The 27380-nt window shown below is 34.8% G+C and overlaps 2 protein-coding genes across 2 annotated transcripts; both read right to left on the bottom strand.

Moving 5' to 3' along the window:
• Nucleotides 1–794: 794 nt before the first annotated feature.
• On the bottom strand, nucleotides 795–15289 carry LOC106073113 (uncharacterized). The gene is made up of 11 exons (XM_013233590.2): nucleotides 15176–15289; nucleotides 14624–14687; nucleotides 13600–13654; nucleotides 12672–12707; nucleotides 10753–10819; nucleotides 9110–9219; nucleotides 5600–5623; nucleotides 5165–5240; nucleotides 3089–3146; nucleotides 1671–1722; nucleotides 795–1491 (listed from the first exon to the last, which is right to left on the bottom strand). Exons 1-11 carry the CDS (start codon nucleotides 15220–15222, stop codon nucleotides 1379–1381), a joined length of 702 nt encoding a protein of 233 aa, XP_013089044.2. The 5' UTR covers nucleotides 15223–15289; the 3' UTR covers nucleotides 795–1378.
• An 811-nt stretch (nucleotides 15290–16100) lies between these two features.
• On the bottom strand, nucleotides 16101–25441 carry LOC129925861 (uncharacterized). The gene is made up of 5 exons (XM_056027087.1): nucleotides 25160–25441; nucleotides 22827–22862; nucleotides 17167–17245; nucleotides 16871–16986; nucleotides 16101–16239 (listed from the first exon to the last, which is right to left on the bottom strand). Exons 1-5 carry the CDS (start codon nucleotides 25194–25196, stop codon nucleotides 16205–16207), a joined length of 303 nt encoding a protein of 100 aa, XP_055883062.1. The 5' UTR covers nucleotides 25197–25441; the 3' UTR covers nucleotides 16101–16204.
• Nucleotides 25442–27380: the final 1939 nt, after the last annotated feature.

Raw genomic sequence — 27380 nt, 5'->3', positions numbered from 1 at the left:
CTCACCCACGTTTTCGCAATTTCGACATTTGTCAATAACATCGAGTTTCAGAATATTCTTCCATACTTTTACAAAGCTTATACCAACTCACTCTGTCTGTCAGTCTGTCTGTCTGTCTAGTAAACTGTTAGTACACGTTTTTTCTCATACACCCAATCTCGGATCAAGCTAAAATTTTGCACAATTATTTATTTTAGATGCCAACACAAGAATCGATAAAAAATAAGACAATCTTTACCTTGTTTGAGATACCATACAAAATAATTACCAATAGTTAATTAACTAATTTTTTTTTTAAATATACTTATGTTGGCCTCCCCCAGTCGTAACGGTTATGGTTCATCTCCAACACTTTTTCATGTGACTGTGGAGCCCTATTTGGGAGACACTCCAGTCCACATATAGAGCAAGTTAAGGTGGCTTTCGTATGGCACGCTATTGTATTATATATAAACATACATATAGAGATGTATTTTAGATCTATGCGGTGTTAGTGTAAATGCTCCTATTTTTTGTTTAAATACTGTGAGATTGATGCAATGTTAATAGTTATTGCGGCTTGTTCTTGATTGCTATAATTACTATTATCATTGTAAAGTAAGGATCTTTTGGGACCGTTGTTTGAACAAGAGAGGAAGCATGTCCTTTTTTGTTTAGTTGTTTTTATTAAAGCTACTGAAACATCAAATGAAACTTAACTAATGAAAGGAGAGAGAGAGTGACTGACACACACAAATGAGATATCTTTTAAAATTATGGATATCTTAGATTTTATTTTAAAAACAATAAATGATGAACTATCATCATATTGTGGTCACAAATTTGTAAGAGCTTCAATATCAAGCATGGTGAATGAGTTGTGTCGCCACAATGTAACACAAATAATTAGATCAGTGTTTCCCAAACCTTTTCCTTAATTACGGAACACTTCGTACATTCGGAGTATTTAGCGGAACACTTTGCTTATTTTTTAGAGAGATTAACTTCACATAGTGGTCTACTAGTTAATTATTCCAGTAGTTCGTGGAACTATTCAGGCCTCGAGAAACACTAGGGTTCCGCTGAGCACAGTTTGGGAAGCACAGTTTTGGATTAATATGTTATACATTTAATAAATGTAAATAAATGCAAAAAAACAAATATTTTATAAACTATAAATATAACCATTTTATTTAACACATGCACTAGGACTGTTAAGGAACAGTAAAATATAATGTTCAGACTTCCAAATCTACTTTACTAATCTATAGAAAATTGTTATAAATATTTTCATTATGAAACTAGTAATTTAATTACGTCTACAAATTAACACAAGCAAATAGAGAAATAAAATGATCTGGAATGTTCATATTCATGCATTTTTTTTTGTTAATCATTTTTATTGAACTCTTGATATTATTGTCTTTGTCATCGTGGCAACCAGGACTGTGAAGGCAATTATGGCGAAATCTTGAACAGGCTTCCTTCCAGCAGAATTCAAAGATGTCAGATCTGAGAAATAAATAAAGAGTTCCACATTAAAACAAACGTGTTTTAAAGTTCTACTAGAAGTAATGTAGGTCAGGTTTGATAGAATACATTTTTATGTAATTGCTATTACATAATATAACATATTTTAGTTTATATAGCACAATAAACAATACACTGTAAGTTTTACACATGATACTCACTACACTGCGTTACATTTAAACGTTTTATTTCGTCGCTGGTTTTGTCTATTACCTGCCGAAAGCAAAGCGAAGTAAATACTAAGGTCAATGCAGAGGCGTAGCTTAGTAGCTATTACCAATGTTTAAAAAGAAAGTTAAAGACTTCGTATCGTCTATTTATAATACATAATAATAATAAATAATAATATGAAATAATAATGGCAATGTCTTCGATTCCAAAGATTAAGGAGGATTCCAAATCTTCTCCGTTTATGTAATTCTTGTCCAATGGTCGTAATGGTCAAATATTCTCTGAAGTGTTTTTTTATCATTATGTGACGACTTTTGTGTGACAAAAACTAAGTTCGCGGCAAGGTTCCTTACTTAACACGAAGATTATCTTAACTTGTCTCAAGAGAGTACGTGCGCTGTCTGTACCTCGAAGTGCTAACATAACTCGTATAATGGTATAGGCCAATGCGACCTCCTTCTTTATAAGACTTAATTTGAGCGACTTTTTCTTTTTACTGGGATGAATATACTGCGCTCAGATTCCAAGAAAGGAGTTCATTATCGGAACGTCCCACTCCGTTAGACTTGAACAATGATATGAGCTCTTCTTATTACAGGAACACAAATGTGTTGTAGACGACAGAGACAGAATATAGGATACTCCAAAAAAAACATTTTCGATTATATAAAACACTTTAAAATTATCCACAAAACACTATTTCTGAAAAAAAAAAGACTTAACGTTTAGCGGGGCTAAAAAGTTTGAGAAACACTGGTCACTTGCCTCGGATGAAGTCGGATGTCTCTCACACTTCAGATACGGCCAGTCCTTTCTTAATTCAATGTTATGTGACCAACAATCTTCATAATAGGAGAAATAGTACAAACTAGACTTATGGAAAATGAGTTGCTGAAACTCAGAAATGGTGAAAAGCGCTTGGTGCTCGGGGCTCTGCTTCGACTTCCGTTGTGGTAGCTTTAAGTCCTTCCCCAGACCGATTTCTAAGGGGGCGGCAAACTTCCATTCCCTGGACTACATGATAGACAAAGTTTGAATAACACAGAATACTGCTATCACGTTTCTGTCTTAAAGTCTAACAAAGGAAACGTGTTCAAGTGATGTTAAAGTCTGTGTCTAATTTTCATTCCCTAGCATTCTAAAATATGATAACTATTGATAAATGTCATAAACAGTAAGATGTTTTAATAGAATTGACACTCATTTTACATTTGTGTAGCAATCAATGACAGTAGGTAATCAGCTTACTGTACTGATTCAACAAAAAAGAACAAACTAACGATAGTCTTAATTGGGAAATGTTTGGGAAAAGTTGGCATGGGGGGGGGGGGAGGTGACACCCAAAGCAAGCCGTACCGGGTGACACCAACCCCTAGTGACGCCACTGATTGAAAATTAAAGAATTTACCTTTAGCCGCTCCATGGAACAGTCACTAAGTAAGCATTTAGCGAAGTTTTCAAGAAGTCTGCAATGCAAATGCAACCCTGGCTAGTTAGCGATACAAATTCAGAATAGATTTAGGATGAAATGAAGGGCGATAATAGAACAAATGAAGTTAAAGAAAAACAACGATATTCAAATTAAAAATAAAGAAGGGATAACATTAAGGAAAAGAAAGAAATGTGATAGGCTAGAGCTAAGAAAGAAATTACAGTTAGATATAGGATAATGGTATTACAATTAACATTTATAAAAAAAAATGGAATTAATATATACGCTGATATAAATGTAAAAGTAAAAAAAACATTTATATTTATTGTAGTTATATATATATATATATCTCTTCAATCCTAAAGTCTTACGAGTTTGGACGAGAAGTAAAGGAAAGATCACTCTTTTATTTCTGCAAGTTGGTCTAGAGTTACCCTACAAAAAAAGAGGGGGGAGAACAAGTAGTATTCACCCGTCACAAAATAGCAGGACCGTTGTGACCAAGAAGTCATGGAAAGATCATTTGTTTTTTAAATTCTACCCCACGTAGTTTTAGCGGCCGAAAAAAGAGGGGGGGGGGGGGGAGAACAAGTAATCTACTCTGTATTTACCCGTCACTTAATAGCAGGGCCGGACTCAACTGTTGTGGGGCCTATGCCAAACGATTTCGCGGGGCCAAGCTTGGGTAGGGATACGGATAATAAGTGAAATTTATGAGTTTGTATTAGAAAATTAATTCCTCTTTGCACTTTATTCATTCTTTACTACGTACAGAACTACTTTAAGAGTCTTGCGTGTAACGAAGTCAGTATATCATATAATTCTATTTCCACATAGATCACGCTCAATAGCAAGAATTATCAAATGTTTCAATCCATCTACGAGAATTGTTGACCTCAAATAATTCTTCATTAGTTTGAGGCGCGAGAAGCTTCTTTCACCAGATTCCACAATTACGGGTAATGTATAATGCCGTTTTTATTTAACGCGCGTAGGATTGATGTTTTCCATATTGAATGACACCCCAAAATGACAATTTTTGTCTATATATTTCATATGGTTTGTATGAGTTTTCAAAAGATTTTTAATAATTTCCGGAGATTTTCATGACTTTTTCGTATATTTTGCAATTTCAGGAGATTTCCAGGAGCTCCCGTTAAATCAGGAGGGTGCGGGAAATCATTTATACGTTTTAAAATGGTTTTAATTTAATATATTACACCTAGAATTAGTGCGTGTCCTATGAAAGTGTGGGACACACTACGGACGCATAAGTTTTCAAAAGATTTTAAGAATTTCGGGATATTTCCAGGACTTGTTCGTATATTTTGCAATTTCAGGAGATTTCCAGGAGTTCCTGGTAAATCAGGAGGGTGCGGTAAATCTGTTATAAGTTATAAAATGGTTTATGTTAATAATCTATACACCTAGAATTAGCGCTAGTCCTATGAAAGTGCGGGGCCCACTGCGGTCGCATAGGTTGCAATGGCCTAAGGCCGGCCCTGCAAAATAGCGGCGCCGGTGGACTAGTATATATATATATATATATATGGCTTTCTTCAGTTTCGAAACGACTAGGAATAATTTCATGGAAATGAGATGAATGCCTGGGCATTAGCTATGGTCGGAACGAAGTTGCCCACACATCAGTTCCCCCCTTTCCACGCAGCTGATGTATCCAAAGGATTATACATAAGATAATATAAGATAATACAACGGAACAGGAGCGACAGTAGGTTAGAATTAGATGTGTGGGATTAGTGAACTAGCTCCACGATACCAATAGCAAGGCGACCAGTAGAATAAGGCGGGACTTATTTTCCTTTAACACAGGACATGCATGTCGATAAAGCCCAGTCAGTTTAAGAACATAGTTTCACCGAATGAAAGTTTATTTTGATTACTTTTTTGTTACGCAAGAGATGATAACTTAAATCTGTGAACCACTTTAAAAAAATGGAATAGCATTGTATGTCTGTACAGTTTAACAGTTATATTAGAATGATAACAATAGAAGCTTATTAATAAGTCTCCTAGAAGGCAGTGCAGTACCTGCAGTGTAAGATGGCATCCGTCTCATTGAGAGAAAAGACGTTTTCAGCATACGTCAGTAAACACGTCCTACAGACTGTAAGAGTGAAGTGAAAATAATAAGTCATACTCCTTAAACTACTTAGAACTAAAGTGTGTTTCTGCTTATAATGTTAGCATCAACTTCAACAGATTCGTCTGAATTCATAAAAGTACGATCAAACTATCGAGTTCTCGTTGAGTCGATACTAGCATAAAATAAAATAAACCAATAACCAAGATGTGTCAGAATGTCAGCCATAGTAAGTACCTAGTCTGCAGTTATATGCACACGTCACCACAATATTCAAATTAATTAGAAATAAACTTCATTTCTCTGTATGTTTTCTTAGATCGATTAATTCTAGATCAATATAGAATTGTATTGAAATTGTATTATGTAAGTTCAATACATACCTACATTAAATAGATCATTCACTTCTGAAATATAATAAAACAGTACATTGTTTTTATTGCAACCTCGGTAATGGAAGCGATATGTATTTTATAAAGTAGAAAGTAAGGCGTATGTATGTATGTATGTATGTATGTATGTATGTATGTGCCGAATAGAAATCAAAACCGTTTGACCAATCTTGATAAAAACTTGGCAGAAATGTTACTTGGGTACTAACTTAGACCGTAGTGTATGTATTGTAGCCCTAAAACAAACTTTAGACCCTCAAAAAAAAAAAGTTGACCAACTCTATGAAAGCATAGCTTCATTGATCTAGGCCATGTTTACAATGTTCATGTTTCGATATCGAAAGCATCTAGATCTAGATATAATTTTAGCCTTCAAATTTGTGTTTCAAAAGCATTTTTACATAAATTCATTTATCTGCGAATTTATACGTCCTGTTGTACTTTATAACCCCATTCGTGGCGAAAGAGAAAAACTTGAAAGGAACAGTATCTTGGTTAAGCATATATATATAAATCAAATCCACTAGATTAGTTATACATAAACTAAGGCTGCAGGTTGCGGGTAATGTCCGGCTAGTGTATATTTATAGTGTTAAGCATAAATATAAATCAAATCTTCTAGATTAGTAAGTAATACACAAACTAAGGCCCGCAGTGTTAAGCTTATTTAGACCAAAAATATGTTGCATATTTCATTTTCTGGGTTGAAAATATACGACACATGTAACATTCTACAAAGTGTACACATAAAATGTATTTGCACAAGAAAAAAAAATGTTTAAAGGTACTTTTTTCCCTCTTGACTCTCTTCACAATCTTTCTCTGTGTGGTGCCCCAAGGGTTCAGCAGACCAAAAGATAGTTGAAAGGGAATGTTGAGTTAGATATGAACATGGCCTAACTGCTGTCTTTTTAATGATTATCTAACTGTTTTTTAAAGGGTCAATCTCTTATTCAAGCCTTTCAAGAAAAAAAAAACACTTCTGTAAAAAAAAAATGTAGAAGTGTTGCTCTGCCTTAATGCAGCTTTGCCGTTTACGCGATAATATGAAAAACTACGTATTAAATATTGTTTTAAATTATATTATACTTATATGCATACTAAATAGATTTTTTTTTCTTTAAAAAAAAGTAAACCTTTTTTTTTATTTGTAAATGTAGTAGTTGTTAGTATGACAGAACTTATTTAACTTAGCAATACAATTGTAAAAAAAAATTGGACAAAAAATCTAAAACCATTTGCATAATGAGGTAGTTCCGTATTTCTGACCTACTTTAACCAAAATCACGTGATTGTTGGACAACAAAGAGAAGAATGGCATTGTTTTCCTATATTTCCATTGCTGTTGCTCCTCTATTTTTACGAAATTTTACATTTACAAACATTTTAAAATATACAGAGTACATCAACAAACTCCCTGAATGTTCAAAAATTATACGAATGTTTTCATAAAGGGCCAAGAACTGTTTAAGGATAGGTTTAAATTATCAATGATATTTCCTTTATAGTCATGACAAGCGTCAACACTTTGCCGATGATACATTCACATACAGAAAAAGATGTTTTTACAAACGTGTCTTGTAAGATTTAAAAAAAAAGCTTGGTATAAACTACACAAAACACACACACACATATATATATATATAGAGAGAGAGAGAAAGAGAGAGAGGCCTATATATGGGATAATATGCATATTAGTTGAAACATTGTTATTTTCATAAACTTCAGCTATTTTTTAACGTTATGTATTTCATTTTCCGGTTATTGCACTAGATACATGATGTATTATTATGTTATTAAAAGTTCTATCATTTTTAAGAAATTCACAAAATGTTACATTAAAGTTTCAAAAATGCGTCGACGAAATAGATCTAGATCTATTTTATTACTTAGAAACCAAATTAAACAATGAAAGGGCGGGGTAAGTCACATTTGGCCTGTGTAACTGTAAGAGTAGATCTAGATTTATCCTTGACTATCAGATGTGTTATTTGTTCGCTAAACAACTGAAGTTATTACGCACAAGGAAAACACATGGCAGTCTTTTTATCTTTTATAACAACTAGTCGACATATCGACTACACACTAGCCCTAGAGCTATCTGACCAATACACACTGGTCTGCTGTCCAACTTTTAGTGTTCTACTCAAGTTCAAGCTTGTTTGCTTTTGGGCAGAGAGGAAAAGGGGGGGGGATGAAAGTGTTACTTTTTTTTCTAGGACTGGTTACCCGAACGCTAAGAACTGTAAGTGTAGTCATTCATTGTAGATCAAGAAATCTTGATCTCAGTATGGCAGATTATAGGCCAACGCTTCGGTACCTTCTATCAAAGGTTTAACTATTTGTTTTAGTTAAAACTATTAAAAAAATTATCTGTAGATTCTCCTGTTATTAACAAATTATAGTTTAGCGCTAATGAGTAAATTGAAACCACTAAATATTGACTTAAAACGCTTCAGATTCCCACTACAAACTAACTAAAACTAAGCACGGTGCGCGTTGTATACACACAACCACGTGACTCGGGGGGAATATGAAACTACCTCATTGTGTTAAAACTATGGTAAATTGTCATCTTCCTTACTACATAGCCTTCAGTGTTTGTTACTATTAATAGTGAATAGCTGCAAAAATGGTGTATTTTTATGAAAAAGCTGCTTGCATAATTGATTTAAAAATTATATTTTTCGCTTTCAGAAAAGAAAAAAGTAGCCGTTACATCAAAACTTTGAATGGTCTAAAATACTATGATGTTGGATTTTCAATATCTTTTCTAGTTTACGAGATCTAAACGGGACGGACGGACAGACGAACGGACAGTCATTCCACACAACCCTAACCCTAACCCTTTCCCCTTTCGGGGGCGCTAAAAACGAAACTAAATTATATTACAAGGTCTCCGGGACTTGCAAAGACATTCCTTCAGGGTACAATACCAGGAAAAAGAAGAAGAGCAGAAAGAGAAAGTGATGGGAAGACAACATAAAAAAATGGACGCGCATGCCATTCAAAGAGGTTCTATCAAAGGCAAAAGACAGAGAGAAATGGAGAAAGATGATCGACAGATGTTGTGTGGTGCCCAATGGTCCAACAGATTAAGGGATAGGTGAAAGTGCTGTTTTTACTTATCTAACCCTCTTCTCTCTCTCTCTCTCTCTCTTTCTACTTAGCCTAAAACTCAAGCCCGTCGTGACCACAGCTCGAAGTATAGACCACATTTTCTTGTCTGTACCCTCCCATTACGTTTTTAGAGTATTGTTCCATCCTAGCATAATTTGTGTTTCTCTCTGATACTTGCTCATCTCACATAGTCTCTCTCTCTTCTTCTTTTTCTCTCTTTCTCTCTTTTTCTCTCTCTTCGTTTCTTCCATCATTTTCTGTCTCTCACTTTTTGTCTATCTGTTTATCTGTCTCTCATCTTGCTTATTTAATCACATTCCAACGTGTATATTTTTAAGAGTCTTTTCTTGTACGCTACATCCAGCAGACTATGACACTTACCACATACTGACCCATTAAGTCTGTTAACCGCATCAGCCTGTCGGATAGCCAGCATCACATCTGTGGCGCATGTAGCACCCACGGTGCAGTTCAGAGCAGCCCGCACCTTCCTTTCAACCAAACAACCAGAACATGACTTAGCAATGAAAAAAACACTAATAAGTAAAATTTCACTATATGGTGATCGGTTGTTTTCATGACAAAAGACTTGCTTCATTTCCTTGGAGTTTTAGCAACTTGAAAGAAAATTACTTAAAACAAGATTGACGAAATAAAATTACTAGTTTTAATAAAAGTCTACCTGATGATTTCAATACACATTTTATTAAATTGCACATTGATAGAAATATTCTATTTATTTAGAGAATGTTAAGAGATATTCTAAGTAGTTACTTAATTGATGTCATTTTAAAATTCCTCCTGTTAGCTTGCAAACCATCTATAGTTAGAAGTTTTTCTGGTGGATCGGTATTTAGAAAATAACTCTAACGATGTTTCTAAAAATGTAACAATTTATGTATATCTTTGTGAAGAAAAAAACGACCTAATTGACAGCATAGTGAGAACTCTGGTTTGACAGTTATAATTTTTCAAATAAAATCATCTTAAAAATAAATTTGGCTTACGTCATTACATTGTGCACACTCTTCAGCGGGAATTCCCGCACTCGAGTCAAATACTCCTTAGTATTCAGGAAAAAGTTGTAAAACTAAGTTGATAAACATAAACATTTTGCGTACCGTCTTATGTAGAAATTATTAGGCGGACAGTTAACGGAAGAACTTGATTGTTCAGAGCTCAGTGGAAAGACTTCTTGCAATAATGAATCATGACAAGAAATAAATAAAGTAGGAACCTATTTTTGTTTTATCTTACATGTTTTCAATCCTGTGCAATAAATGCAAATGACCTTTTCCTCTCCTTATGACACGGTCATAATTCTTTAATGAGCGCAAATCTTTAGATTATTTAGAATGTAAAATGAATAATATTATAATAAAAATAAATCTTTACTATCCTAGACAAAAGCCCATATCCCAAGATATCAAAAAGCGAAAGTAGAGCTGGATAGGACACACCCTGCGAAAACTATCAAACAATGTTGCAAGGCACTTGATTGGAATCCGCAAGGAAAGAAGAAAGTGGACAGACCCAAGCAAATCTGGAAGAGGTCAGTCATCAGTGAAGCTGAGGATACTGGAATGTCATAGGAGCAGATGAAGAAAGCTGCTCAGAACCGAGTTCTGTGGAGAGGTGTGGTTGCGGCTTAATTTTCCCATGGGAGTGCTCAGGATTAAGTCAACTTAAGTCATCCTATTTTTTGAAACTACGGCTCCGTTTAAAAGACGCGCGTTTAAATCAGATAGTAGTGCCTGTTGTAAATTTTAAATAATCATTTCAAACTGTTAGAAACAGGAACCCATTTTGTTTCTTTTACACGATTCGGATGTTTCTACAGACTTGGAGGTAATTACATCCTAATTGAAACCTCCAGCAGACTGGCAAGGGGGTGGTGGATGAATGAGTTTAAACTCGGGACCATCCTGAACATTGAAAGACAATCTAAAGCGCATACTACATGACCAGACAGTCTACTAGTGTATAAATGCTGTGATGAAATTATCTCAAAGAGATGTACTTACGGACATGTCATCTGAGATTGGTCTTCTTCCAGTGGAGCTAAGCATTGTCCCAATACTTGATCACACTCTGCAGAAAGATAGAATAAAAGAAACAGGTTAGGTTGCAAGAACCGAAATTTAAAAGCCTATATTGGAACTATGGCATAATGGTTCCCATATGAAATTTCTGTGGTCGCTTCACGGAGAGTTTAGTAGATAAGGTTTTCTTTAATACCTAATGTCGTGTATAACACGTGATGTGAAGTTCACCTTCTACCAATCAACGTGCCGTGTGGATAGCACAACGACTGTCTTCGTTGTTACCCATGTGTTACAATGTTAGCTTGATATTCCTTGTAATATCGGCGAATCCACATTATAATTTTAGTCAGTCCACACCGAGTTTCGAATAAAAACTTAATCCCCATGTTGATGCTTTACTTCACCACTATGCCCCGTAGAAGGGAAACAAGAAGGCCGGCAAAAGAATGGCATGTTCTCCTTTTCAAGTTCGCTTTTTCCGTCAGCAGGCATTGGCCTGAAGTAAATGTCCGGCTATGTCTCGGTGGCTAAGTGAATGTCCGGCTATGTCTCTGTGGTTAAGTGAATGTCCGGCTATGTCTCTGTAGTTAAGTGAATGTCCGGCTATGTCTCTGTGGTTTAAAATAAAAAAAAAAACCTAACCCCTAACCCTAAGTTTTTTCAAGGAATGAAATATACCTAAAGGAATGGTGCTCTAACGTGAATAATTTTCATTTGTTGGACCAGTAAAACAATTTGTGATTCCTTCAGACTTTTCAAACAAAACCTCAATATCTCAGAATTTTTTTTATTTTGAAAAGCGTTGTTCGCAAGTCTAAACATAGTCGTGGCACAAAAGAAAGAAACAGATTCTTCACTGGTGAGAGGCTTTCTTCTCATAAAATACAGTTGGAATAAAAAGTTGTGCTCCCAGAGTTGCGTGAATTTGCAAAAGCTGATCAGTATGAGAAATAAGATACTTCATTAAGTCGTTTTATTCATCCTTTGATATACTGACATGTTTCATGAATAAAATAGTAACTCTAGTTTTCAAAGTTTAATTTTTTATATCCTTTGTCCTAAAGGCCGGTCTTAGTGGGCCCCACACTTTCACAGACCCCGCGCTAATTGTAGGTGTAAATTATTAAATAAAATTATTATAACTTATAACAAGGTTTTCTCAATTTTTTCAGGAGCTCTTGTTAATCTGCTGAAATTGCAATATATACGAAAAAGTTCTGGAAATTTCCTAAAGTTCTTAAAATATCGTGAAAACTCATAAACTCTCTTGAAAAAATAGACAAATTTGTCAATTTGGAGTGTCATTCAATAAGGAAAACGCCGATCCTACGCGCAATAAAAAAAAAAGGGAATAGCCAACTTTCATTGAATAAAAGTGCAATGCAAAGACAAATTTATTGTCTAATACAAAATATTAATATTCCCTTATTATCCTTATCTTTATCCAATGTGGCCTCCGCGCAATCTGTTTCGCATTGGGCCCGCACCCGCAATAGTTAGATCAGGCTTTGTTTGTCTTCCTTTGTAAAACTCCCTTTCGGTTCTCCTTTGAGAGAGCATGTATCCGACAACTTTATCCTTGAATATCACTCATAGTTGTCTTCTATCTACGTTCAAAAGAAAACCTAAGTGAAGTAACGAAACAGACTAAACAAAAGTAAATAGATTAAGCCAAACCGCGAATGGCGTAATACATTACAGCAAAAATTACGAAATTATGCAAACACTTGTATGATGAAATGTAAATCAATGATGTGGCGTATGTCAAACATAAATGATTCAACGCATGTTGAAACCGATTCTTAAAAAAAATCATACACTAATCATTAATCAAAGAGAACGCGCGCTATACCCTCATTTTGAATACAACACAAACATAGAGACCCCGTAATACTTACCGTCAGTTGTTAGTGTTGATGACAACTTCGGAATGACTAAAATATAAAAAGAGAAGGCACATTATAGTTTGGTGTTGTCAAGGCCCCTTCCCCCCCCCCTTTTATCCACGTCTTTAGGTCTCCTACAGTTAAAGATGGATGACTTTCGACTGACTGAAAAATGCAGTAGATTGTTGCCACGTTACGCTTTTTACAACTTCAGCTACTGCTAGACATTGGGAGATTCAGTGATACAACGACTATGCTAATAAAACGGTCCTCAACTCTTCTATGAAGACTTTTTTTTATCATTGTTCAAGTGTTGGTAAAAAAAAAAAAAGACTATATTAAAATAGTTTAGCTTTGAATGTTAAATATGTTAACAACTTAATTATCATTCATGCATTTAACCTAGTTTATTAGCATATGGATTTTTACCAATGGGATTTAGTATAAATGCTTCTCTTTTAAAAGGAACATATTTATGGTACAATTTAATCTTTTTTTCTGTTTGTGAAAAGATCTTAAGATTTTACAAACTTCTAATATCAATCTAGACTACTCCAGAGCAGAGTGTTATAATTTCCCCACTAAGTAACATTAAGTAACAATTAAAGTAATATGTTTTATCTGAAGTCTGTGATAAGTTTCAAAACATAGCCTTAATTATAGAAAGATGTATGTAAAAACTAAAAGTAAGAGTGTAGCTAACATCTGGAAAAGACAAACAAAAAAATCCATGTTACACTCATAACTCTGTTTTTACTCTCTGTTATTAGAGCGCTTTGTTTTGTCCTGTCTGCTATTGTTTTCATACTGTACAATAGAGCACGCACTTTTTTTCTAGAATGTTTAAAAACTCAAACACATATACACTATTACATTCAACATATGATGGAGTTGATTTTTTTTATTTCATTCTTAGGGTTTAATTTTAAATTTGACCTACCACAAGGTACAGCGGAAGTCATTCTTCTCTCTTCATATGTCTTTATCTGTCTCAGCTGGGAATAAAACATAACACAATTATAGTAATATGTCTTTGTCATAGAGATGTAAACATTTAGAGTTAATAGAACAAAAGAACATATAATTTAATAAATGAACTATAAGTTATGATCATGTATTCCTTCGTCATTCGATAGCAGTGAAACATTGGAAAATATATATAGGCTGGTGTATCATATACTTTCTGGAGACTTAGACTTTCGTGATGTATCAGTGAAAGTTGACCAGTGGGTTAGCACGTGTTAGACAACGATCAGCTAAACAATTAGCTCATGATTAGGTTGGAAGTGTCAAGTGAATTCTTTAATTTAGAATAAAAATCTTCAACTGTCACAGAAGCATTGTATTCGGCAATCTTTTCTCTTTTATGGTAGAAAACTCCATGCGAGCCCTGAGGATTTCATTATATATATATATGTGTTTATACATAGGGTTTTACCGGGCATTAGGGTTAGGGTTTACAAACAAATCGCCCAAAATCACTCCAAAAGTCTGGATCCGCTAGTGGGCCCAGTTGTTATTGAATCCTGTTTCCGGTGACCACGTTTGTAACATGTTCCTTGTATGAGATCTTTAAGAGTCTTTCTATAACATCTGTATTTCATGGCTATGATCTTCTTCTTCTTGTTTTTCTCAAACTCTGCAGTCAGTTTAAGATTAGTAAAGAAATGTCGACCAAGGCTCGCATCAGTCTGACTTAAGTGCTGAAGGCAACGCCTAACAAAAACAATTTAAAAGACTGTTAACACCTTGCATTATTATAGACTTGCTGAGTTAGTTGTCTCCAGGATAATGACCGATTTTTAAATACACTAATAAGACCTTTAATACACTTTTAGTTCTTTATAAATATTTAAAATAAATGGATTCTTGTTTTTAATCAATTCTGGTGATGAGTTTATCCAAGAAACTATTTACACACAAAAATACACTTGTGCTGTCAAATTACAGTAGGTTAAACTTACCTGTGTAATATTTACTGTACACTCTTTCAAAATTTGTAAACAATCAATATAGTCGGATAAATATCTGATGATAAACAATTTGTATGCTTAACTATAAAAACAGAAGATTTTGAATACGGCATTGAAAGTTGCATAGCTACAAAAACAGATACAAATTAACATACTTATGATGAAATGTAGCTTTACACCAAATTATTGTTACTATTTGATACTTACCCTTTTTGTGTACAGAAATGAAGACATACAATGACATTCACATAATAAATTCGTTTTTTAAAAACAAGTTCTTTTCGCTTCCTTATTTAATTTCAGTAACAACATAAGTTTAAGTTTACAGATAGAAACACATTGTACAGATGCACATGTACACAGGTGTACGTTCAGAAACATCACTAAACATCGTAATAGATTTATGGGAGCTGAAGCTTTATTACATTTCTAGTCAGACGCTTCTTGGTTCGTACTTTGTACAAAGTGCACTACAGTTACACTGAATGCTCATGAGTTCTTTAGAATGATCTAGAGAGCGTTTACTACAATAGGTCTACTTACTGACAAAACAACATCCTCTGGTTGCTGTTCATATATATAGGAGCCATTCGGTCAACGTAACTTCTCAAACATTTCTTGGATGCTGCCTTGCAGTCTTTGTTATGAAATTAACAAAACACGAAAACACAAATTTGAAGTGTTCACAACAAAAAAAGTTGAAACATAGTTGTAGAAAGACTCGCATTTCTTCGGATCCAATTATACATGATTGATTGAGATGGAAGTGATTGGTGCAAGAGAAACATCTTTTTTTTTGTACCTATAACAGCTGCAATATCAATATCCATACTACAAAATCTATAGTTAGCGAAAGAGAGACAGACAGTAAAACAACAAATAGAGAACAAGTGAAAGAAAGAATGGAGGTATAATACTTACATTTTTAGTTATCTGTAATGTTAACTAAACACAACATAAATCTAATTATAAGACATTGAACTTACTGTCAGATTCTGGGGAAACATGTGGAAAAATACAAATTAAAATATTGTTTACATTTTTTATAATTCTAAATTAATTTTTTAAAAATTTCTGTTATACTGGTCAAGTGTGTTAAGGGTGAAGTTTATTCACTCTGTTTTGTATTAACATGGTTTTCAAGCTCTTGAAACTAGAGGGCTTCACATAAGTTATTCTAAGTAGTAAATAGATGACTGAGTAGCTTACGTCTACAGTGTAGGGCAGAGATGCACAAACTAAGGCCCGTGGACCATGTCTGGCCGTGACTCTATCCGGCCTCTCAGAACATCTACCCACATTCCGCAATTAAGCTGCAGGTGTGGACAGTGGCATATGCATGACATACGCGTGAACAAATGTATACGGGCCCGAGGCCATAAAAACGTGGAGATAACCACCGTGCAGAGAATAATCTGGTTTACCTTTTAGGTGTACAATAGACGTATATAATTTAATGTATAAATATTATACAGTAACGTATACTGGTCTTTCTTAAAAATCATATTGTATTATTTTATATTTATATCTTAAGCAGTCTAAATGTTTTAATGGTTTAAACAAATACGTGCACTACTCACCATTGGGGTAAACCTCGTCTTCCAAATCTGGAAATATTTGAAATGAGTTTAACTTTCATTTATAACGTTGAAGTTATTTTACGATAGCAATACTTTAACAATAACAATAACTGAAGTTATAAAGCTTTGTTACAATTAAAGTTGACTAGCACTAACATTCGAAAACATAGTATGCAAACAAGAAAAAATGTTGTTTTTTTTTAAACAAAGCTTATATTTAGTGTAATTGAATCTAGAATTGTAATAGATCTAGACCAACAACAATAAATCTGCGTGATTGGAAATATTTTTACCACTTGTTTTTGTTTAACGCAATTTCGTGCTTTTAGCTTTCTCACTACGCTGTGAACCTATCACTTGTCTGGACCAGTTGGGAAGGGGTAGGATGAGAAAGAACGGGGTATTTGGGTGATAGCTTTTTACATGCATTTATAAAAAAAAAAGGTGAACGACCTGAATGCGAGCTCGAAGACTAAAGCTTCCTCGGCCTCTCCAAACCAATACACTAACCACTCTGCCGCGAATCGCTTATAAAAATAGGAGGTTTTATCTGTTGTTAGTTTCAAACTTTAAACAATAAGTTTTTTTAAAATTATTTATTTATATTTTTCTTGTTACAAATGTTCCTATAATTAGATTTATGTTCATTGGTTCCTACTGTTGGTACAGTTCTTCTCAATGATCTGCTCGTTGAACTCGAGGAAATAGAGTCGAAATGTGACATCCTCAAAGCACTTGTTGACCGCCATGCTTGCTAACCCTTGAACTGGTGACCTTTGGTTCAATGAAAACAAGTAGAACAAATTATCCACGTAATTTAACATTACCCTAATACAAAGTAATAGCAACAAAAAAATGCCATCAATACAACAAAGAGAGAGGGTTAGATCTTAGTAGAGGACAGACCTTTTAATAGAACTAATGCAAATAAAAAGTTCTATTAATGTAACTTACTCGCAAAGAAAAGTTCGGTTTGTTTCTTGCAGAGCCTTAGTAAAGTTAGTCCGTGTTTCATTCAGTGTTTTACTGCAGTCTGAGGACATTACAACATAATTATCTACAACACGGAGGACAAAAAATCATTTAATCTGAAATTGCTTTTTATAAATGTATGTTAGGGCCTAAATCCGAACTTGAATCGATTCCAGGACCTGCCGAAATAACGTCCGTTTCACACATTGGCCTGAGTGATGGTGATATAATTGAGCATTTCTCGATGTGGCCAATAAACATTCACACGTTTGTCGATTTCTTGGTTTGGACGTTAATGAATACATTGTTTAAACAAACATTCATACATTTCTCTTATTTGAAAAAAAAATACTTGCTTTAATCAATCTTAAATAATTGAGAAATTAGCAGTGAATTTAATTTCCAATTAGTCATCAGACGATAAGTTCAATAAATCTTGCTAAAAGGTATATCTAGTCTATGTTTTATGTTGATTTAGGGCTAAGTTTATCTGTTTAAAAATATCAATGTTATTTTACACGTTGTCCTGTCCCTCAGATCCTATGGTCAGTACTCAGTATGCAACACTATTGTTATGTAAAAAGTGCATTAAGTAAATAACATTTTTTACTATAACTATTTCTACACTTTATCATTTTACTCCTAAAGATACGAAGCAGGTTTGCGCCTGCAAAGTTAATTTATTTTTAGATTCAACTGTAACTACAAATTTGAATGCTATTTATTTGGCTAAAAAAAATCAGGCAATATCGATTAATCGATTCTCGCAAATGAGAAAATGAAAAGTGCGATTCTATATACAGATAGTGTCTAGCTAGATGGTATCGAGTTCATGTCGACCGAAGACGTCAAGAGGTTGATTCTAACAATGTCGTCATTAATCGACTACGAAGAAGGAGAACTAGCAACATCACGTGACTTTGTCACATCAACTTGTAGTGAGCTATGCCAGCTACTGGAAAGGATGTCTTCGACTTGTTAACCAGACGTTTATGCGAACAATGTGACTCTATAAACCAACAAGAAAAAAAACATTTAAAAATACATTTTTAAGATAATACAGAAAATACAGTATTTTATCATTATTACTATTATTATTATTATTATGATGATTATTATTATTATTATACAACTTATAGAGCGATCATTTATCTCTAATTAACTAATGAATGTTAGATTTTATCAAATGGAACATTTTTTATGACGCCCAATCCCCCATCCTGCCCTAGAAAGAATCTTGGTTAAGCGATTGTATTGATCTGCTATACTTTATAATAGCCCAATGATAGACCTTTAGATTAAGATTTAAAAGACTATGCGCGAAATATTCCTGATCATGAATTTATTAAAATCTTGAACGAATGTGGAAATACTCGACGACGTAGAGTCTGTTCAAGAAAAATATTTTATAATTCTTTACTATTAATTTTTCCCCAAGATATACATTAACTGTCAAATTTCTAGGAAAATCGTTAGAGCCGTTTTCGAGATCCGTGTCCACCCAGTCCACCAAATGCATTTATCACATAGCTGGTTACAGTGAGCGTCCTTCTGGCCACATATTATCCTCCTTAACTTCTGGCATAGAAAATTGTCCTCCACGTCATCGGATCAATAAACCAGGATGTCTCGATATAGAAAAAGGAGAGATAATTATCTGTTTTAGTTTTGCTGTTATTTTCAAATAGGTTTGAGGTATTCTATCCATTTTTTGATAATTTCCTGTATTGATATACTATGGTTTGTTATACTTCAACCTGGCGTGTTTCAATCATACTTGTAAACCATATCATTGAATTCACATCGACCAAAGCTTTGGTTTTAATATAATGTTTTCTGCTGGCCTCAACTAAAAATGAAAAAATACTTGATGAAAGAGAAACGCGTACAATAATGGAATCTTTAATTGTATACTTTAAATGTCTAGATACACAGCAAGCACCAAAAATCTTGACGTCAATAGGTCGATCGTCAATAATGATAATCATATTTTATCTTTTGTTGTTTTTTCAGCTTACAGTTAATCGACAGCTCTAGTATAGATTTGATCAAACTAGAACAGTCCTGCCCGCACCATATGATTTTGATCATATAATAATATATGACATATTGTTTGTAAAGATCATTAGAAGCTCTTGACGAATCTATATAGAGCTTATCTTATCTTATAAATTATAGACGAGAAAATAACTACGTCCTTCTCATGTCTTGTGTCAATCTAGTCCTGTATGTTTATCAATGACTTAAACTCTGCTATGCTCGTTGGTTTTCCTGACTAATTCTATCTTTATCTATCCATCTTTGTGTTTTTCTGAGTATTTCATTAGGTTTTGTTTCTGGTATTTGTAAATCACGATTCAGTGTTGTATATATTATAGCTACTTTACTTGTTATTCTTCTCTCCTAAAGTGTCTCTAACTTAGAGCATTTACTGATGGATTTACTCCAATCTAATGTGAATATTTGTTTGTTATAAATATCACAGCTCTTTCTTGCTTCTGTTCTAGTTTCCTTATGAGGGGTCCCTAACAGAATGCTAGTCAAAGTTGATTAACAGTATTAATTTTCAATAGTTCTCAGGTTTACATTCTCTAGAATAAATTTGTATCGATTTGATTTTTATTTCATTTATCGATATATTGAGGATCAACTAGAGAGGAAGTTTTATTTCCTACTTAACTCCTTCCTTAGGAGTCTCGTCTACTCACAAAGACTGTCTGATTATTATTCTCTACAAGCCAGCGCTGTGAGTTTCCTAATTCTACCAAACTTCAAAGACAAAACTCAATTGTTTAATTGCAACTAATCTCTATGGTGCTACACATGAAAATGTAGAATCGATTTTTCGCTTTCTTCTCTCTGCTTTTGTGTGTGTGTGTGTGTGTGTGTGTGTGTGTGTGTGCGTGTGTGTGTGTGTGTGTATGTGTGTGTGTGTGTTTTTGCGTGTATTTATGCACGTGAAATTATGAAAACTAGTTAACGATGTCAAACAAATTAATGGAAGAAGATTAGTGTTATCTCTAGGAATGTTTCAAGAGGCTACTTTTTAAGTTAGAAATCCAAATAGTTCGATAAATTTGTCAAATTGAAAACTTTCAGAGAAAAATAAAATAAATGCATTGCTTTTTTTTTCTCATAACCTATGCTATGTAGTGAAGTCGAAAGTATAAACTAAACACTGACTTATAATTAACATGGACATAATAAGGCTGAATGAGAAAAAGATGAAAGCAGTAATATTGTTCCATCCTCTTGATGTAATTCATGCAGATACTCTTTCTTTCCAATAATAATAAGAAGAGGAAGAATGGCAATGTCTTCAGTTTCGATGATTAGGAATAAGTGCAATGTTTCACACGACTACACAAAACCAGTTGCGACCTGCATATGTTTCCGCATCTAGTGCAGACAAACCCGTTGTCCGCCGGCGGTCTATTTAGTTTTCTTTCTGTCTCTGCGCCTGATTTTAATAAGGTTGTTGTGTAACTAAGTTGATTTTCTGCGTGCGTCCAGCGTGTCTGAAGGTCATGGCCATTGTTGTGTTTCATGTCCAGTGTGTGTGTGTATATATAGACTGCATCAGTGGTATGCTAGACGTGCTGGTTTCATTCACTGTTTACTGTAGTCTAATGTTGTCGAATAAAGCCATATTATTGGTATTCTAGTCGTTATCATTTCATTACAATTTATTCGACAAAATTATGTATCTGGATTAGTGTTGGATTCCTTAATCTACAATGGATAAATTACTCAGACCGAAAGAGTTGGACATTGATCCTAATGCTCCTCTGGCCTCAGAAAAATGGACTCACTGGTATGACACATTTCAGAATTTTCTTTCGTCCATCAAGGATATTAACGAAGACTTTAAACTAAAGTTGTTGAAGAATCACGTATCTGCTACGGTTTATATGCTCATCAGTGATGTATCGTCCTATTCGATGGCCATGACCTTCAGACGGCAGTATTGGTCCTGGTAGATATAACCTAAGACCAAGAACAAGCAGACCCAATTATAAGGTCTAACATTTATTTAATTATTTTTCCAAATCACAAGTTCTAACTCAGTAATTGTAGGCTTAATATGACACTCTTTGAACTGATCATTTTATAGTGTATAGCTTTTCTAGTTAGACTTTTTGTATTGTATTACTTATTACATTATTTTTCAAGACAACTGGTCTTAATATTTGTATGCATAAGGGACTGATAATTTTATAGTATATAACGTGTTTGTTTATAGTTATACAATGCTTTTCAATAGAGTAAATCTGTAAGTATTCTGTAGGGATACTAAGGCCTCTTATATCGCTGTCCTTCACTATTATTTACATGTTTATGTTTCTATAACTTTTAGGCGGGGTGATTGTTGTGTAACTGAGTTGATTTTCTGCGTGCGTCCAGCGTGTCTGAAGGTCATGGCCATTGTTGTGTTTTATGTCCAGTGTGTGTGTGTATATAGACTGCATCAGTGGTATGCTAGACGTGCTGGTTTCATTCACTGTTTACTGTAGTCTAATTTTGTCGAATAAAGCCATATTATTGGTATTCTAGTCGTTATCATTTCATTACAAAGGTCTTTCCTTTGGGTCTCAAATATGTGTCCTACAGCCTTCGTGAGAGTATACGTTGTCAAGACTACATTACAATGTACTATCTTCTGCAGGAAGCTGGTGTGGAGAGTATAGAAGCACTAATTACCATTCGACAGCTGTGCTGGGTCGGACACTCGTCCGGTATGGGAGACGACCGCATGCCAAAGCCGTTCTTCTTTGGCGAGCTTTAAAAGAGGACGGCGTAACAGAGGTGTTTCCCCATCCCATTAAGCGCTTTAAAGATCATCTCAGGCGCCATTTTGCTATCACTGGAATAGAGAACAGTAACTAGCAGTAGGAAAACTTTCCATGTCTGAATCAGCCGAGGAAACCAATAACTTAGGAGAGTTTACTGAGCGCCTAAAGGCAGCACGGAAAACCAACTCCTAGATACCCCCTCCCCCCCCCCCCCCACCGGTCCACAAATGAGATTGGACCAAAAGCGCTCTGAGCATGCTATAAGCATGAAAGTAGCGCTATATAAAAGCGATAATAAAGTTCAGGTTCAAACGTTCTTAATAAAGAAACTCGGTTATTATGGTTAGAAAACTTTTGCATGGTTGAAGTAACATTATTTCATAATAGGAAAGGGATGAAGAATGGTCAATGTTTATATTCTAGGATTTGCATTTGGCTTTGTGATCCTCTTGGCAAATTCAAAGTTTATCAATTGAAAAAAAGAAAATGGAAGGCATAAAATTTGAACATTATTTGCTAGACCATAATCTACAGCCCCTGTTTTAAACCAGACTATTAGTTGATACATTACTTAAAACCAACACACGCTCTCTTTATGTACAAAGTTGCCTTTCTCAACCAACACACAGTCTCTCTATGTACAAAGTTGACTTTCTCAACCAACAATTACGAACCCGAATGATGACTACATTGATCATTCAGTGCTATCTGCATCGATGGAGGGTAACTTGTGGATAGAAAGATTTGGTTTAAACTATTTTCCTGTAGGAATGTTTGCACACGTTAAAAGGCTATTATCATAGCAATAGTCTAAAGAGTTAAAGATAACACAAGTGAAATAGAACTCACCAAACGTTTGCGCTAAAGTTTGTAATGTAGTGATTTCTGAAATTACAAACACAGAGAGAAATAAGTTCAGTTTTTTCAGTGAAATTTTTTTAAATTTGTTAAATTTGACCTACAGTATTGGTTCCTTTTTTTTTTTTGGAATTAAGTCTTTAATTAAAAGTTTTATTTGTCATTAGTTTTTGTCATGCAGATAGATAGATAGATAGATAGATAGATAGATAGATAGATAGATAGATAGATAGATAGTAGATAGATAGATAGATAGATAGATAGATAGACGGAAAGACTGAAAGACAGACAGGTAGATAACCTTTGTGCCTTCCCATGTCTTAAAGTGTCTATATATAGCCACCTAATCATTAACCAAACCATAGCAGAGGCTATAAATAACCCACACCATGTTAAAAGTATGCTATAAATACACCCTGCTAATCGTGACGGCTAAAATGCACGCTTTATTGATTTCATTGACAAGTACCATTAACATATGAATGAAGAGCGTATTAGACATCGTTTTCATTTGCTAGCGAGACTTTTATGCTTTTCTATGGGAGATGTCAATATATTTTGTACAAATATAAGAGGGGGGGGCAATCTTATGTACGTCGGAGTAATTGTATCCTAAGGTTCACGTTTAAGTCTCCATTACTTTTGTTTTGGTGTGTCTGTCCGTCTTCCGTCTGTTCATCAATACGCTTGGAACTCAGAATTTGAAAATCTATTACAAATTTAATTTCAGCTTATTTTGTGACTTTCAATTTTGGTGCAACGGATATTGTTTGAAACTCTTCATCGTTTGTAAATGATGCTTTTTTCCCCATAAATATACATCACACATTAAAACAACTCATAACATAGTATAATGATACGGAGGATGGTTCTATTTAAAAACTAGCGGTTCATCTCAAATAGAGGATTACTGGTCTGAACCTTCCAAATAGAGAATTACTGGTCTGAACCTTCCAAATAGAGGATTACTGGTCTGAACCTTCCAACATACAAAATGAGAACGAAACTGAATTAAAAAAAAACAAAGCTTATCTAAAGGGGAAGACCTCAAAACTAGAATGTACAAGTTGTTTCCTTTATTCGATATTAAACAAAATAATTAATTATCAATAATTGATCAACTAATTGTTTGTTTATTGATTCATGTTTTGTTAGGTACAATAAATGATTGTTTAAAGTATCAACTTGATCAGAGAATGCGTGAGGGAGAAACAGCGTTAACAATTATTTAAACGGACTAAACCCAACACATTTAGACATATTGTAATGACACAAGATGCGTAGAAGTTGAGGTTAATCGGGTTTTTCCTGAGTGATGTGACGAGTAATAAAAGAGCAGGATTACGAACTAGAGAGAGTAACGGACAATACGCCTTAGAGGACGACTCTAGGCTAGCGACGACCGAGGACTGTGCCCTTTTTATTGTTCATTAAATTGTTGAAGTTATCAGCCTGCGTTATCGCGGCAATTCCAGATCCCACCTCATCGTGGTTGTCGCGTGAACACCCCATGTGGGGGTGGCCAAGAGGAACTGGTTTTTGATTACAGGTTTTAAAGGCCAGGTGATCAATGTAAAATAAAACAGCCACATGTCTCCGCCTCCCACCGAGTGGGGGAGCATGGCTAACTTAGTAGCCACTGTATTCGGCTCACAAGGCTGAGTACGGGGGTGAAAAGATCGGAGTCCAGCGTGCTACGATACGGCGCGCCATAAACGTTAGGGACCTCGGGGCCAGTGTTTCCGGAGACACCGGCATCGCACTAAGCCGCCACGCCGACGGCATTGGTAACGAACGTTGAAAGAGACGGTCTCTAAAATTTCCCCTCTCTCGAGGGCAAGCTCGCCTGCGTTATCAAGTATATTCTTGATTCATTCTGTTGGTGTGTCTTCTATGAACTCGCATGCACCATTAACATATAGAATCATCAACAAAATAGACCATCAACAATATCTTTGAATACTGAAGTATTAGTTTCCCTTATTGCTATTAAACAAAATAATGAATTACCAGTAATTGGTTAATTTTTTTTTTATTGATTCATGTTTTGTCTATTTAGACTATTACAATGAATAATTGTGCGAGGTGTACACACTTTTACCAGACAGGCAGATAGACAGAGTGAGTTGATATAAGCCTTATAAAAAGACTAAGAAAACTCTAGTCACAAATGTCAGGGGAAGTAATATGAGATATCTTTGTGTAACATTGAGAGATATTGTTGAGTCAATAATCCAAACAATTATCTATAGCCTGATTAAAATTTATAGAATTAGTTGTTATTATTTGTTATTCTAAACCTGATCCACTAAAATAATACTTACGGAGAACGAACAGCAAACATTCTATCACGGGTAGCATTGTTCCAGTGTTCTGCTATACACACGAGACTGTAGGTCTATTCAGAGGGTATAGTATTTCTGATTATTTCTGTAGGAGTGCATCCTTATAGGCATCAGTGACACACGTGCAGTTTGCGCCAAGAGAAGACAGAGCGTGAACGAATCGCGTAAGATTAGATGCGCGTGAGTGTGTATGTGTGTGTCAGGGGCTAAAGTATTTGTGTGTCCGTTTCGTTTTTCCGGGTATAAAAGGAACATTTGCAACAATGGAAAACATAGTGTTCGTCTCTTCTCTTCTCTACACATTTCTCCTTTTTTAAAAAAAACATTAGTTCTTATTCATAATACCTTGTTAGTTTTTTTTCATCTTGTTTTTTTTTTTTCAACTTTTTCTCAAGAAGTTATCCGCTCTAAATCTAGCTCTAGTCCTTTAAAAATAGTATTTGTTAGCTTACAGACTGCAGCAGACATCTCCTCACTGTGTCGCTGTAGTTATAGTCGACACACACGAGTTTATTTCAACAAAAAATGGTAACCTACTGTTGTAACTCTGTCCCCGCGCATGTATACATGGTGACTTCTAGTATGAGTTGTCTCTCCTTTCTGTCCCCTCCCTCAAGAAAAATGTCCTATAGCCATTCTTACATTTCTCAATGGGCCTCATTCACCAATCGTTAACAAACAACATTTAGTCACGTGATAATATTGATAAAACAACGAAAAAAAAACTGTCACGTGACAGCCTGTGTGTATTACGTAATTTAAATAGACAGAGAATCACGTGGCTAAATGTTGTTTGTTTACGATTGGTAAATGAGGCCCATTATATATCGAACTATTTGATAGGCTTCATGTTGCTTTTTACAAAATGTATATCAACTCACTCTGTCTGTCTGTCTGGAAAAAAGTTTGTACATGTTATTTCTCCCACACCCAATCTCGTATCAAGCCTTCTTTTTTTTTTTTTGCCCGACAAATAAAGAATCAATTTAAAAAAAAAAATAGTTGATTACTTGAACTATTGACAATTAATTATTTTGTTTGGTATCTCGAACAATGGAAAGAAATTCTACTTGACCGATACGGTTGTATAAGTTGAATTAGTCCCCTTTAATGTACGTAAAAAGAAAAGTTTGTTAATCTTCTATAAATATAATTCTCTTCATGGCTGAAGAGTTTAGACAAGATATAATGGAAAGATCACTCTTTTATTTCTGCAAGTCGGATTAGAGTTATCTTACGAAAATAAAAAAAGTGGGGGGGAGATATATCTATTAATCTCTCTCTCTCTCTCTCTCTCTCTGTCTCTCTCTCTCTCTCTATATATATATATATATATATATATATATATATATATATCTTCTTTATATATAATTCTCTTCTTCCCTAATCAGGTCAGACGAGAAGTAAATGGGAAGATCACTCTCTTATTTCTGCGGATAGTCACTCCACGAAAAAAAAACACGTTTTCACAGCACGCTACGGATGCCTGCTCGCTGGACTGTCAAACCCTGCCCGCTCCCATCCGATGCGGGAGGTTTGGACTAGGATGTAAACTATCGTCAACTCTGAAGGAACATCCGAAACATGTAAAACATTTTACAAACAATAATTACACCTTCAATTAGCGCGGGTTCCATGAAAGTGCGGATCCTTCGGTCACATCGGTTGCAGTGGCCTAAGACCGGCCCTGCAAAGACCGGCCCTGCAAAATAGCGGCGTATGCTATGCCGCGGGTCGACTAGTATATGTATAATTCTCTTCTTCCCTCAACAGTTTAAACGAGAAGTAAAGGAAAGATCACTCTCTTATTTCTGCGGATAGTCCACGAGAAAACAAGAGTAGTGTTCACACTACGGATGACTGGCTGCGCGCTTGACTGTTGTTTAAATTTATCAAACCCTGCCCGCTCCAATCCCCCTTTGTCCATCGGGAGGTTTGGACTAGGAACTAATCTAACTAATCTACTATGTATATATATATATATATATATATATATATAGCAGGGCCGGACTTAACCATTGTGGGGCCCTATGCGAAACGGATTTTGCGGGACCAAGTTTGGGTAGGGAAACGGATAATAACTGAAATGTAAGAGTTTGTATTAGAAAATAAATTCGTCTGTGCATTTCATTCATTCTTTGCTACGTACAGAATTACTTTACGAGCCTTGCGTGTAGCAAAGTCATACAGTATATCATAA

This window comes from Biomphalaria glabrata, chromosome 4, assembly GCF_947242115.1.
Source record: "Biomphalaria glabrata chromosome 4, xgBioGlab47.1, whole genome shotgun sequence".
NCBI lineage: Eukaryota > Metazoa > Mollusca > Gastropoda > Planorbidae > Biomphalaria > Biomphalaria glabrata.
Note: the sequence above shows the minus strand (reverse complement) of the source record. Positions and strands in the feature narration are given on the sequence as shown.

Bases quoted from the DNA above. Each gene is read 5' to 3' on its own strand.
- LOC106073113 (XM_013233590.2), bottom strand. From the start codon at position 15,222: ATGGCTCCTATATATATGAACAGCAACCAGAGGATGTTGTTTTGTCA. The intron at 9,220-10,752 runs GTAAGTACATCT...TTTGGTTGAAAG, and splicing joins CAATCTCAGATGACATGTCC to GAAGGTGCGGGCTGCTCTGA. The intron at 3,147-5,164 runs GTACTGCACTGC...TTTGCATTGCAG, and splicing joins GATGCCATCTTACACTGCAG to ACTTCTTGAAAACTTCGCTA.
- LOC129925861 (XM_056027087.1), bottom strand. From the start codon at position 25,196: ATGCTACCCGTGATAGAATGTTTGCTGTTCGTTCTCC. The intron at 16,987-17,166 runs GTAAGTTACATT...ATTGAACCAAAG, and splicing joins AACCGAACTTTTCTTTGCGA to GTCACCAGTTCAAGGGTTAG. The intron at 16,240-16,870 runs GTAGGAACCAAT...AAATATTTCCAG, and splicing joins TGAGAAGAACTGTACCAACA to ATTTGGAAGACGAGGTTTAC.